Source organism: Euprymna scolopes, chromosome 2 (genome assembly GCF_053919585.1).
Source record: "Euprymna scolopes isolate OS-2025 chromosome 2, ASM5391958v1, whole genome shotgun sequence".
NCBI classification, from domain to species: domain Eukaryota; kingdom Metazoa; phylum Mollusca; class Cephalopoda; order Sepiida; family Sepiolidae; genus Euprymna; species Euprymna scolopes.
The window spans coordinates 115,894,283-115,907,600 of record NC_136483.1 but is presented as its reverse complement, the minus strand read 5'-3'; the positions used below and the strand labels follow the sequence as shown (position 1 = coordinate 115,907,600).

Here is a 13,318-nt window from a genome sequence, read left to right as displayed (position 1 = left end):
TTTTTCTTTTATTTAAAACAAAATCTTGTTAACAGGATTTTCTTTCAAGTAAAAGGAAATGTTTAAAAAAACATAAGCTTGTCATTTAAGATTCTTGTTGACAGCATTATCACTTATTTTGCGAGTAATTCATATAATTGAATAGTTTTAAACTTATTTACCTATAACCGTTTATTTTAGTTATAACTTGAAAATAATAGAAAAAAAAATAAGAATAAAAATAAGGTATCAGGGCTGGAAGTATAAGTACATGAGTTCCTGTGAATGCTGGAGTTGCTATCTAGTTCTACATAAGCAAACTTTCCCATGATATCGAATTTACTTAGGTCTTCATTTTTTTTCCCTCCCAGTTAATCCCCACAACCAGTTTATTTCTACTGGACTATTAGATGAAACATTGCTTAAAAGCTAATCCTTCTTTAATACCAAGGTAATATTTTGTAATATTCCTGTTTTGATTTATTAGATTTTACCATAATTGTTTGTTCTAAAGCTTTTTAATTGTCTGTTTTATGTTCACATTGGGTTATAATTCTTATGATTTTTATTTTATTTTGTTTTAATCTAACTTGTCTTTTGGTTTCACTCCTTCTTTTCCACCCAGTTATCTTTGCCCTGATCTTTTTTTTTTTTTTTTTTTTAAGTTGAAAAAATTCTAACTGAGTTTCACTAATACTTTTTAGAATTGAAATGGCATTGCAAAAGACAGTCTGTACAAACTCCCCCACCCCCTCCACCACCACCTTGCAGTGTTCCACCTCTTCTACATCCCCCGGGCAAACCTTCGGGTGAGGGTGAGTTTCAATGTACTGTTATGTATTCTTGTCCTGCTTTATATACACACACATACATACACACACTATTTTCTCTTTCTCTCCATCTCAGCCTGCCATATAGATACAAGACTGGTCATACGTCTCGTTGACTATAATTACTTATAGTAATTGTGCAGATTATTTATTATTGATAATATAATAAAACTAGCTGTAACTACTTGGCATTACCTCAGAGTCTGTTTACTTTTTTTGTAAGGATTTTGATTTAATTATGATATTGTGTGGTCATTAAAATTTTAAAACATTAAGTGAATCATATCTAAAACTTTTGCTAATTTTTTAAAGGTAATGTTTTAATCTCCCTAAAATTATCAGATGTAAATAAGTTTTAAGACATGAACTCTTTAGGGGTTTATTTATTGCACATAATTAATTGTATATGAATAAATGAATACAAGTTGCTATTCTCAAGCAAAAGGAAATTTTTGGATGATTCATGTGTTTGCCAATGTTTGCATAAACACTTATATATGCAATCGGATTTGAACTCTGCCTAAAATTCCATTACAAAAGATGAATAAGCCAAGTCTGTTTGGAATTTAAACAAACATGTTAAATTGATGTTAGAAGAAGGTAGAACTTTACTATAACCAACATCCATTGTTTATTACTATATAAGTAAAACTTATTTTCATGTATATTGTAATTATTTTTGGTGAGACTTCTGGCAGGCCTTATATTCACTGTGATGTTACTGTCTTGGCACTACACTCCTTTTTATCTTGCATCCATTGTCTTGTGTTCTACCGAAGTTAGCATGTATAATATCAATATTTGATCAAGTACTGTTTTCTCCCTTTTTCACTCTATTTTGCACCAGGTTGACATGCTTTTTTTTTCTTTTTTTTTCTCTCCCCCCCCCCTTAGTATTTGGAATGATGCTTTGTTGAGGATAATGTTAATAAATCGGTCGTCTATCTTTCCTTTAAATGAAAGTTGAAATAATCTGCAGAAAAATATAAGTTACAGTTTTTGTAGGACAGTGAAATTAGAAGTTTAAGAAAAAGAAAAAAAAATTAACATTTTTTTTTCTTTTTCTCAAATGTTTCAACTTGTGTGATAATGTGTTTATACACTTGTGCAGTCATGGATTGAGTAAACTTATTTGAAAAAAGGATATTTTTTTTTTTTTTAGAAAACATATCTAAAATTAAACAGTGTGTTTTATGTTTGTAATTTGTGACTTGCATTTGTTTTGGACATGATATTCTAGTATGTGTGTCTGTTTTGGACTACTCTCATCTTGAAAACTAATGTTCATATGTTTCTTCAGGTTGTCAAAACTTTAATATATATGTGTGTATGCAGAAGGTGGCTGTTTTTATTTATTCCCATAAACAGTGAGGATGACTTCACCAAGAAAAGATAAATACGTCATACATTATATTTTGATGATAGGCCAAAACGATTTGAGATTCTGAATGAAAAACAAAAATGATTTTTTTGGTGAATTTGTAAGTTTGTTTAATAAAAATATTAAAATAAAATATCAGTAAACAACCAAATTTTGACAAACTAATTTATGTGGATGATTCGTTTGTAAGAATGATCTATTATTATTTCAAACCATCACAGAAAACCTTGAGAAATGTCAATTTCATAGCAATTATGTTCACACCAAAGTTTGTTCCTGATTAGAAACTTGTTCGTTAATATACTAACTAAAAAAAAAAAAAAAATATTTCTGTAAAAATCTTTCAATCAGGAACCCACAGACTCCAAATATTCCATTAATTTTGCTTGGAGATTAATATGGACATGCACGCACATTTCTTTGTTGATATATCCATGTGTTTTTTTTTATTTACTTTCATGAAATATGTGTATGTCTAATTAATATATTAAGGCATGTGGTTTTTATAAAAGAATTGTGTTCTAGACGGTTGATAACGTGAATGTAAACAAGCATAATTTGTAGTGATGGTAGTAATTTGCAGGTAAGAGATGCCAACAACATGAAACATCAGCAGCGCTAAAAAACTGGATGACATAAAATTATATATACAAATAGGTTAAACTCTGCTAAATAGAAGTATTCAAATAAAGCTCTTTATTTGTGTAACCTAATTTTATTCTGTACTCACATTGCTGAAAATTATATCATTCACTAAAAAAAACTCTGCTCATATTATCAATAGTCTTTTTTATCATCTAAAATTATTTTCTTTCTCAAGTGGGTGAAAAAAACCTGAGAAACTTAGTTTTTTGTTTAGTTGTATTTTTTTCTTATAGTTTGACTACTCAATTCACATAGTCACTTTCTATGAAACTTTAAAAAAATTTTTTTTTTAACTACATATTAAAATTACTTGTAATATTTTTATGGAATCTCATGCCAGAGTCTAGATGATGAATAGGGTTGACTCTTTCAAATCCATCCTATAACACCTGCAGCTAGAAGAGAGACCTGTCTGTGTTTGCCTGTAAATGAATAACACATTAGGAGAGAATATTCCGGATTTCACTAGGTGAACATGTGTCTTATTCATAAAACACCAGAATAGATATATGAATACGACTTGGTGAATCGGCATCCTTGTTTTCTTTTTTACTCAACCTCAACTTGAAGACATTGGCCACAAAGTGAACAAATGATATAAAAATAATTTTACTTCATTTTAGGACAAATCCAGTGATTAAATACATACTTATATATTTTTATGAAGTTATCTTCTTTTTACTGACAAACTCAGTTTATAAACTACTTTACTGCACTTTTATGCTTTATTGCACTTTTATGCTTGTTCAGCACATATTCTTGGTTATTACAAAATTAGATACACTACCTGATGTTGGCCAGGAAATTTACTTTCATTTTTGTTTTGCTTTTTATGTAGTTAAATTTAATTATTGATATATTGTTTGACCATTAATTTAAATACTATAATTAATTTTAAGGTAATTTTTTAATCTCTATAAAATTGGATATAAATAGCTTCCAAAACTTTCTCTTGGATGGTTTAAATGCTTCCAAATTACTATTAAATTTTGAAGCATCACACAAGTTCATTTTCTCTTTTTAAATATTAAAAAAAGATTAAAATTGCTGATTTTGTTTACGATTAAACTGAAATTCATTGTGGTAGATTTAATTTTGTATTTAAATGTGATGTTTTAAATTGTTTTAATTTTCTGATTCCCTAAATAATTGATCAATAGATGTTAGTCATGTAGAGATAGAAAGCATGCATACAGACACAAGGTTGTCACAAACAATATTAAGATGTACTTGTTCAATCTGCGTTGAGTGATGTAAATTCTATATTTCAAATGTAAACATGACAGACAGAGCCTGTTATAGGAATACATGGACACATCTAATAAAACTCATTGAATGTTTCTTTTTTATGATTAGTGATCTTAGCCTTTTTTCTTTCTTTTTCGCATGAAGAGTCTATTTGTTTCTTCTGAATATAATTAATTTTAGTTTTATTATTTTATTTTTTTTATCTGTGTAGTATGGATATTGTGTATCATTTAGTGGGCAATAACCAATTATGTGAATATGTTTTCCTTTGCTCGTATGCTCCATTTTTTTATGTCTACTTCAGTTCATTCTTGTCTTGTTCACTTGTCTCGCTTTTCAAAAAAAACAACAAAATTGAATGCATGCAAAAGAACATTTTATATTGGTGAGAATTTGAAAATTTTCAATTCAGTTTCTTTTATATTTTTATTTTCTTTTCAATTTTTTTATACTAAATTTATTTTTCATGTATATTTTATATTAAGCTGCAATATTTTTGTTTTTATTGTATACATTTACTTTTTTAATTTTATTAAAATTTTGTCTCTATATATTATGTTTTTTGATTATTTTATATCTATTAAAATTTATATCTATATTTATACAAAATTTTATATTTTTGTGTATTTATAAAAACATTTTTTACTATTTTATTTCATTTTAAAACATTTTACCAGTTTTATTATTCTCTTTGTGTTTGTCTTAAACATCATCTATTGAGTTTTCGCAACCTTATATTTTGAATCGACATTAAATCTATTTTTCTTTAGAATTCATGAAAAATATATTCCCCCCCCCCCAATAACCAATATGAATTGTGAATAAAATTAAAAGTAAATGCGCATTGACAAAGAAACAAAGTATTTTATTTTTTTTACATAAAATAAAAATAAAGATTGCTAAAATGATTCTTATTTAATTTTAATATCTTAAATTGATCAGAAAACTGACTTGTGTCTTTCTGTGATTTCATAACTAGTTAGAATACCCCATTCCAGTCGGTGCTGATAATAATGACAAATATTTGAGGCTTTTAATGTGCACACAATTTGAGCTTTAAAAAAGAAAATACTTCAAAGTAAACAAACCCTGGTGGAAAGTGTGTGAAAATTGATATTATACAACTGAAGTTATGGATTGGGAAATGTTTTTAATTTTGCAGAAGTAATCTCCCAATAAGGGTTCTTTTTACTTTGTTGCTTAATATTAGTTAATGGGTAAAGAAACTGAGATTCAGTCTTCGGTTCAGTCCTACCAAAGATTTAAAAAAAAAAATATTTGTTTCCTCTTTGCTAAACACTTATTATAAGGTGAGTATCAAGGATAAATGGAGCAATCCAAGGAAAGGAATGGTGTCCTCCACTACATTTTGGAGTGTCCAATGAATTTCTGTAATCAATCTATTTGTTTTCACTTTTAGAATCAATATAATTTTGTCCTTTACTTGTAAAACCTTATTAAAATCAAAAGAAGCACACAAAAAATCAGTTTAGGTACATTATTAAAGTCTTCTTTAAAAGTGCAAGAGGTTAAACCTCAAAACATTGTTATATGGAAAACATAAAAATGCATAAAATATATATAGTAACAAGTAGGTAGTTTATATCAATCTGTAGCAATAAATAGTGATATATAATAAGTATTAAGATTGTATATCTAAAAACAAAATAGATTTAAGTCTCCTAAACTTCATATTAAAGTTGTCTGCAAGATAGTTAAAGTACTTGGTAAAATTCTGTTGTAAAGTTACTTTTCTGGAAGTTCAAGGTTCAATCCTCAGTGCTGGAGACACTCAAAAATACAATCATGGCTGATGGAATGAAAGCATCCTAGCTCCATGGATTAACTTTATTCTGTTCCAAATTTTATGCAGATTCCCAAGTTCAACAAAATACACTTGAAGAAGATCGGAGGATACATTAACAAAAACGTGAAAATAACGTGAGAAAAGTAGTCGGCATAGAAAGGTCTAAATTAAAAGGATCTTAAAATGTCCAAAATTTTCTTAAATGTTGAATCTATATAATGATATGCTATGGCAATTCTATATTCGTACATATGTTATCGCCCCCCCCCCCCACACACATACACCTTAAAAGTGGAATGCCTAATCACCAAAGATCCAACACAAAATAAAGTAATTTTTAAAGTTTTGTCTGATGTTGCTATTGTATCCAACATGAAATTCAAACTAAATTGCATTTTCTTGATCTTCAGACTTAGATCAAAGTTTTTTTTTTTTTTTTACACGGTGGTCACCACTTATCAAGGCCCGGAAGCCACTCAGGGATAAGGGTTATTGCAAGTACAGTACGTTAGTGTGGAGATTTGATGAAGTATTTACTTAAGGGGGCGGTTCATTAGGAATTTGTTAACGTTGGACTTGAAGACATCCAAGTTGTAGTCAGGTGGGAAGCAGGCATACGGAACAGAGTTCCACAGGCGTGCAGTTCTAAGAAAGAAGCTTTGTTCATGGAATCCACGTTTTGATTTAGGCACAGATAAAGAGTGGGGGAAATTTTTCAGTTAGACAGGTGTTTTTCGTGAAAGATTGGCGAGGGGGAACCAGAGATTGGAGTTCAGACGAGCTCTTGCCATGGAAATAACGATAAAACAAGGATAGGCTCGCAATGTCTCTTCTGTGGGAGAGAGGTTGCAGGGTAGAGAAAAGGGCATCCCCCACTAAGCCATGAAGTTTATTTTGTACTCTGTCAAGGCAGGATAGGCTGTTTTTAGCAGCTCCTGCCCAGATATGGCAACAGTATTCCATCCTTGGACGTACTTGGCTTTTATATAGATAGAGAATTGCATCAGTAGTGAGATATCTTCTGGAGCGGTAGAAGAATCCCACCATCTTTCCAGCAACCTTGGCAACAGACTTGATGTGCGTGTTCCATTTCAGATCAGGAGTAAAGGACAAACCCAGAAGCTTGTCAAAACACGGGGCTTCTAGACGAGAGCCATCCATTTCAATTGATGCCAGATGGGGATCAGAGTGTTGATGATGTAAAGATAGGAGTTTGGTTTTAGATGCATTAAAGGTAACCAGCCACGACTTCCCCCACTGAACCATGCGCTCGAGATCAGAGGAGAGAGAATCAGAGAGAACTTTGTCATTTACAGCCTTTGATGTGGTGCCATAGATGGTCGTGTCGTCAGCATAGATGTCAACGAATGATTAAAGTATGTGTTTAGGGAGGTCATTGATGTCGATCAGGAAGAGAGTTGGGCCCAAGATTGACCCTTGAGGGACTCCAGCATTAATACTGCAGGCCTCTGATTTTTGTTCATCGACCACTACTCTTATTAGCCTATCGGAGAGAAATGATTTAATGATTGAGAAAACATTTCCAATATCTGTTTTGTCCAATGCTGGTACAATAATATTGTAGGATCTGCATTCATTTCAGACATCCATAAAATGCAAATATGTCAGAAATTCCTATTTTAGAGATAAAGCACCATAATGAGCAGATATATTCCTAAGTTTCATTAACCAGAGTATGTTTCAGTGCAAACAAAGGTTGCATGATTATATCATCGGATCTGTTTGTATCAAATGTCCATAGAATGGAAATATTTTAAAGGAAGACAGCAATATAAAACAGATGAAAGATGCAATGGTGGAATTTCCATGGATCCTGCTTATTTTGTATAATATAAATAAAAAAAAACTTAAAATCAGAGATGGGGGGAAAAGACTTGGGGGTGGGTCATGCTCTCTTGGAAATTTCATTGAAGACAAAAGGATTAATGCAATCTCTCAATAAGATAATCTCTGATGAACGGGTGACGTTCATAGCCAATTTAAAACTTCATATGTCTAATAAACCAAAAGTGGTTTAATAGTAAGTGCAATAAATTTGCTTACTGATTCAGATATAGGCTTATTTTTATGAACAATAAAATTTTTAAGTATTTCGTAAATTTTAAGTAGGAAGGCCCCTGAAATAAATGTAATATTAGTTGAGAGTAGGATAGGCATTTTCTAGTTTTTGTGATAAAGAATGACCAATGGCACCCATTTTCTCCACACACTTTTGAACAGCCTTGTTCCTAATTTGTTTAAAATGGAACATTTTTCCTCCAAATATTTCAAGTGTACTATCTGTGCTTATATTTGATCTTATATTTTGTGGCTCCTCCTAAAATATAGAGGAGTGCTGAAGAGAGGGCAGTTTATCAAGTGACCATAACCATCTTTTGCTGGTGCTGGGTCTTTTACATCAAGATAACATTGTGTTGCATCCTGCCGGATTGTGTAGGTGATGGGTAAATACCAAGAGTCAAAAGTTACCCAATCTTTATTTAAATGAGTCATTAGATCTTTTTATGGAATTTTTTTCTTTTCCTTTAATGTCTTTATGCAAGTCCAGAGTTCAACTTAACTGAAAAAACAAAAATACAGAAAAATGTTTATGATGTACAAAAGTCATGAATTTTAAAAATTACAAATTGATCAAATAGTTTTTTTGTATAGAAAATAATTTCTTGGATGATTTTTAGTTTTTAATAGTAAATCTTAGCCATTACAAGACTAATTTTTATCATAGTAGTCCGAATGAGTTGTCTCCCTTTATTAAACATTGCTGATAAAGACAATGTTCTTGCTCCTTCATAAAATTTGATTTCTTAGTCTAAAAACATAACTTCGTCAATTTACGTGATTTTTGGAATATGCCATTTTCATTCCATAACAGGTAATGTAAATCATAAAGATTTTTCTGTATTTTTTTTTTTAATTAGTTCTGAACTTGCCCTCATTTTTTATTTCTGTTAACTTTAGAATTTTAAACTAACAATATCTTTTTGTTTCTCTTATTTTCTGTAGAAATGGTATCAGAACCTCTTCCCGTGGCAACTAGTCGTCCTGTTTTGCCTACTACGCAATATCCTCCTCCACCCCAGGCACCAGTGCAGGTGCATAATAGTGGTCCGCCTGTGTTACCTGGTCGGCCACCTCTACCTCCGCCACCCCCTCCACACCAAGCCAGGCACCTGTTACCAGCTCCAGGTGCACCCCTACCTCCACCACCACCCCCGCCCTCAGCAGTGCCGGTGTCAGAGAGTCCAGGAATTCCTTCTCTCATGTCCATTCAGACATATCATCAACGATTCCAAGCTCCTGCTGGTCAACCAGGACCGCCTCCTCCCCCATTGCCCCCTCAAGGGCAGCCTCCACTACCACCACCCCAACAAGTTCCCCCTCCAGGTTCTGTAGCATCTGTAACGGCGCCGCCGCCACCACCGCCTATGCCCCCCATGTCCTCGATGGCTTCTCCTCGGCCACCAAGACCTCCCTGTGTAGTGGGACCACCTCTTCCACCTCCTAATGTGCAGCCAACTCCTCAACAGCAGCCTCCGCAGCAGCAAACGCAACCTCCTCCTCCGCCACCTCCACCACCACAGATCAGTCAACATCATTCACATTATGCCTATCAAGGTAAGTAATATCTTAATTACAAGTCAAACTTTGAAAAAAACAATGTTTTATTTTTGGGTGTACCAATTTATTTTTTTAAAATAATAAATGACAATGAAAAGTAAATATATCAACAAATTATTTAAACCCCACCTCCTTCCAAATTTAAAATTAATTTTTGCAAATATTTTTTTAGATTCACATTTAGATTTCATCTAATTTATAACTGAAAATTGTGACTAAATTAGTTTTATTTCAAACATTACCACAAGAATTATTTCATATACTTTGGACCAACGGGAGGTGATTGTCCAAATGTTGATAACAATAAAGAATCAGCAGCAACTGTCATGCTGACAGGTATGAACTTTAATAAATTCTTTTAAAGTAATTCTTAGTTATTTTTATTCAAACAAGGTAAGTTAGAAAGTTGAATGTAAAACTGTATATGTGTGTGTTATATATTACAAAAATGCTGTCTGGATTTTTAAGAAAAACTAAAAAAAAAACACTTTTTATTTAAATAGTTTACTGAAATGTAATGTTAAAATAAATTTATAAGTTTCATTTTATTTTCGTTTTACTAACTGTTCTTTTCGTCATTGTTTTTTGTTTGCTTTTTATCTTTTTTGTTAAATACATTACTTGTTCAGATTCAATTTGGTTTTGTAACTATCTATAATTCCATTAATCTTCTGATTTTTCTCAAAATTGATTCATTAGTTTTTTTACAATTCTCCATTGAAGTTGGGTGTCTATAGACAAAGAAAAATGATGTAGCCAGAGTTTTTGGAAAAAATTTTTTGTCCCAAATGGTATTTAATTTTTTTTTTTTTTTTTTTTTTTTTGCAAATATAAAAAATTTTCTTCCTTAGCTTTTACTAGATATTCAATAAAACTAATAATTAAATTAAATGCTTCCAATGACTATTTTTAAATTAACTTTTTTTTTTCCCCTTCAGGTGTGTCATCAAATGCATCTCATCCACTTCAGACTCCTCCACCATTACCTCCTCCACCTCTTCAGAACACTCAGTTCAATCATCCAACTTCTGCGCCAGCTGCCGTCACAAATCAGCCTCCACAGTATCCTCCTCCGGGGCCACCACCTACTGTTTCACAGGCGTCTTCACCATATGGACAGCCGCCTCCGCAGATGTCTGCGCCTACAATTCAACAGCCACAGTTCGGACATCCGCCCCCTCCCCCTAACCCCTGTCAAGGACAATCTATGGTACTCCAGAACCAGGGTACTGCAAACTTTCAAATGCCTCCGCCCCCACCACCGCCACCACCACCACATGGGAACAACTTTGTGAGGCAACCTCCTCCACTACCCCAGACAATCTTGCCTCCACCGCCTAACGGTGGAGCTTTCCCTCCACCCTTACCCCAACATGTGGCACCTCCTTATGTGCCCCCTCCATCTCCAACAGGAAATCCCTCCAATCACCCACCACCCCAATCTTTTTCCCCAGCGCAAACCCAGCAACCACCACCCTTACCTCTACCCCCACTGCAACAACAACAGCAGCAGTCACAACCGCCTCCTCAACAACAACCACCACCACCCCCTTCGCAGTATGCCATCAATCAGTCACAACACCAATCATCTGCTCAAAAAAACTATTTTCCCAGATCGAAATATAACCAATCACAGAGTTACTAAAAGAAAATGAACATTTTTTTTTTTTTTTTTTTTTTTTTTTAAGATCTTCAGTCACACTTCACTCACTCTCATTGTCACTCATTTTTCACCTAACATTTTATGGCTGGCACCTACTCTTTACTCTCCTCCTCTTCTTGCTGAAGACCATGATAGACCAATAATTTTGAAAATTTGTACATAATGGAGAAAGAATAAGAAAAGAAGTTGACTTCTCTTCATCAGTAGTTTTTGTAAATAAAACCGCCATCTGTTCATTTCATTCTTTGTAAGTTGTAAATTTGCCTCTCCTCACCATTCTCATTATAATTATTGTTATAATTATTATTCCTGGACATGAGATGCCAGTAAAAAAAAAAAAAAAAAAAAAAAAAACCCGGGACAATAAGCAGTAAGATTGATTGAAAGGAAGATATGGCAGAAAGGTAGCTTTAAAAAAAAAAAAAAAAAAAAAAATTGATTTGATATAATAGGGCAATTTCAAAAATGAATGTTTCCCTTTGATATAAAAGTGCACATGAATTGTAATACTAAATTTTTTAACTTTACTTAAAACCAGAGATTACTTTTTAAACAGATACAAGCCATAAAAAAAATATTGCTTTTAAATTTCAGATGTGAAAAGTTAAAAGCCCTTTCATTTTAAAAAAAAAATTCTTATTTGAATTAAAGTTTAATGGCAAATGTTTAATTTGTGTCTTTAAAACAAAGGGGAAACATTAATTTCTGGATGTGCCTCTGCTGTATCAAAGAACCAAATTTTTAAAAGATTTTTAAAAAATTTTAGGCAACAGATAAAACACATTTTTGCATAAACTCAATAAAACAAAATACTAGTTGACAAAAACTGATGTATACAAAAAAATAATCATAAACGCGGTGAAAAAACTTTATTTTCCTATTCAATGTGTACGGTCCACATTGTCTACCGTGGTGCTGTACTCCTTGTTGAACGGCCTCCTAGAAATATGAGTTGTGTTACTCATATCCGCCGTGCCCAGAATGACAGCAACAACATTGTACATTGGATCATCAGGTTTGTGCTGCCTTTATGTAGATCTGAAAAAAGAAAAAAGCTGTTTACTACTTTTGTCTCTCTTTCACATTCTCTCTCCAACTGATCCCCTTCCCTCTTTTCCATCTACCAAATTCTTCTGCGATGTCAGTAAGAAAGTTCCCTGTACAAATCTGCCTGCATGTCTAACCCTGCATATGTGTAAAATAAACAAAAACCTTGTGAAGTTTTCTTTTTATAATGACTGCAGTGTTTCTTTATTCCTTTCTTATTTGTATGTGATATATAATTTGGATTGGGTAACAGACAGGAGTCTCGTTCACAGATGGCGCACGCGTCTATGTATGTATACACACACACACAGACATGATGGAAGTAGACATCTCACAAAAAACAATTCCTACACATTTAAAGTTTTAGACAAGGTTTTATATTGTGTTTATCCCTCCACCATAGCTAGTTAAAGATTTGATTAAGATGAAATCCAGTCATCTTCAAATCCTATTCTTCAGATATGCTTGAGCTGGGTCTGTTCAGACAACTAAGCCAACATCTTTGTTTTCATGACAAATATTTTTTTTATTACTTTGAACAGCATTGTAGAAAGTAGCAACAACCCTCTAAAACATTGACATTATATGCTATTTTTTTTTTCACATTAGTGTCCATCATATATCGCCATTTAACTCTGACATGGCTAAAGAAATATTAGAATTATCAGTTTCAGAGGAGCAATATTATAAGCTAATATGAAGGTAGAACTAATCAGTATTACATTGCTGCAAACATCTGGATTACACTTTCCATTATTAACTGATGATGGCGACAGAAAATATTCTGTCCAGGTTAATCAGGACCCTCTAACTGTTCATTGGGAAACAATATTTTCAGCTTGCAGGGCACATTGATTCCATCTGTCTAAATTTCTACAACTGATTTAGGATATTTTTTCACTGCTGAATCAGGAACTGGCACCCGTTTCTCTCCATCAGTTTAGGTTTTTGTGGTAAGTTGATTTGAACAAAAAATCAGATCTTGTGACAAAATTGATTAAATTTTTGTGGCATTATTAGCTGGTTTTTGTCAACACATATCATGTCAACACATATCATCCTAAATATATTTTTTAAGA

At 32.5% G+C, this 13,318-nt stretch overlaps 1 protein-coding gene across 6 annotated transcripts in view; it reads left to right on the top strand.

Moving 5' to 3' along the window:
- LOC145294518 (uncharacterized) overlaps nucleotides 1-12,430 on the top strand; it is a 188,058-nt gene extending 175,628 nt beyond the window's left edge. For 4 of the 6 annotated variants that reach the window (XM_080141389.1, XM_080141387.1, XM_080141390.1 and 1 more), the window contains 3 exons: nucleotides 684-794; nucleotides 8,915-9,526; nucleotides 10,468-12,430. In XM_080141389.1, coding sequence (XP_079997515.1) covers nucleotides 684-794; nucleotides 8,915-9,526; nucleotides 10,468-11,174 — 1,430 coding nt within the window. In that variant the 3' untranslated portion in view covers nucleotides 11,175-12,430. The remainder of the gene's footprint in view (nucleotides 1-683; nucleotides 795-8,914; nucleotides 9,527-10,467) is intronic. The other 2 variants (XM_080141386.1, XM_080141391.1) reach the window with 2 other exon arrangements.
- Nucleotides 12,431-13,318: the final 888 nt, after the last annotated feature.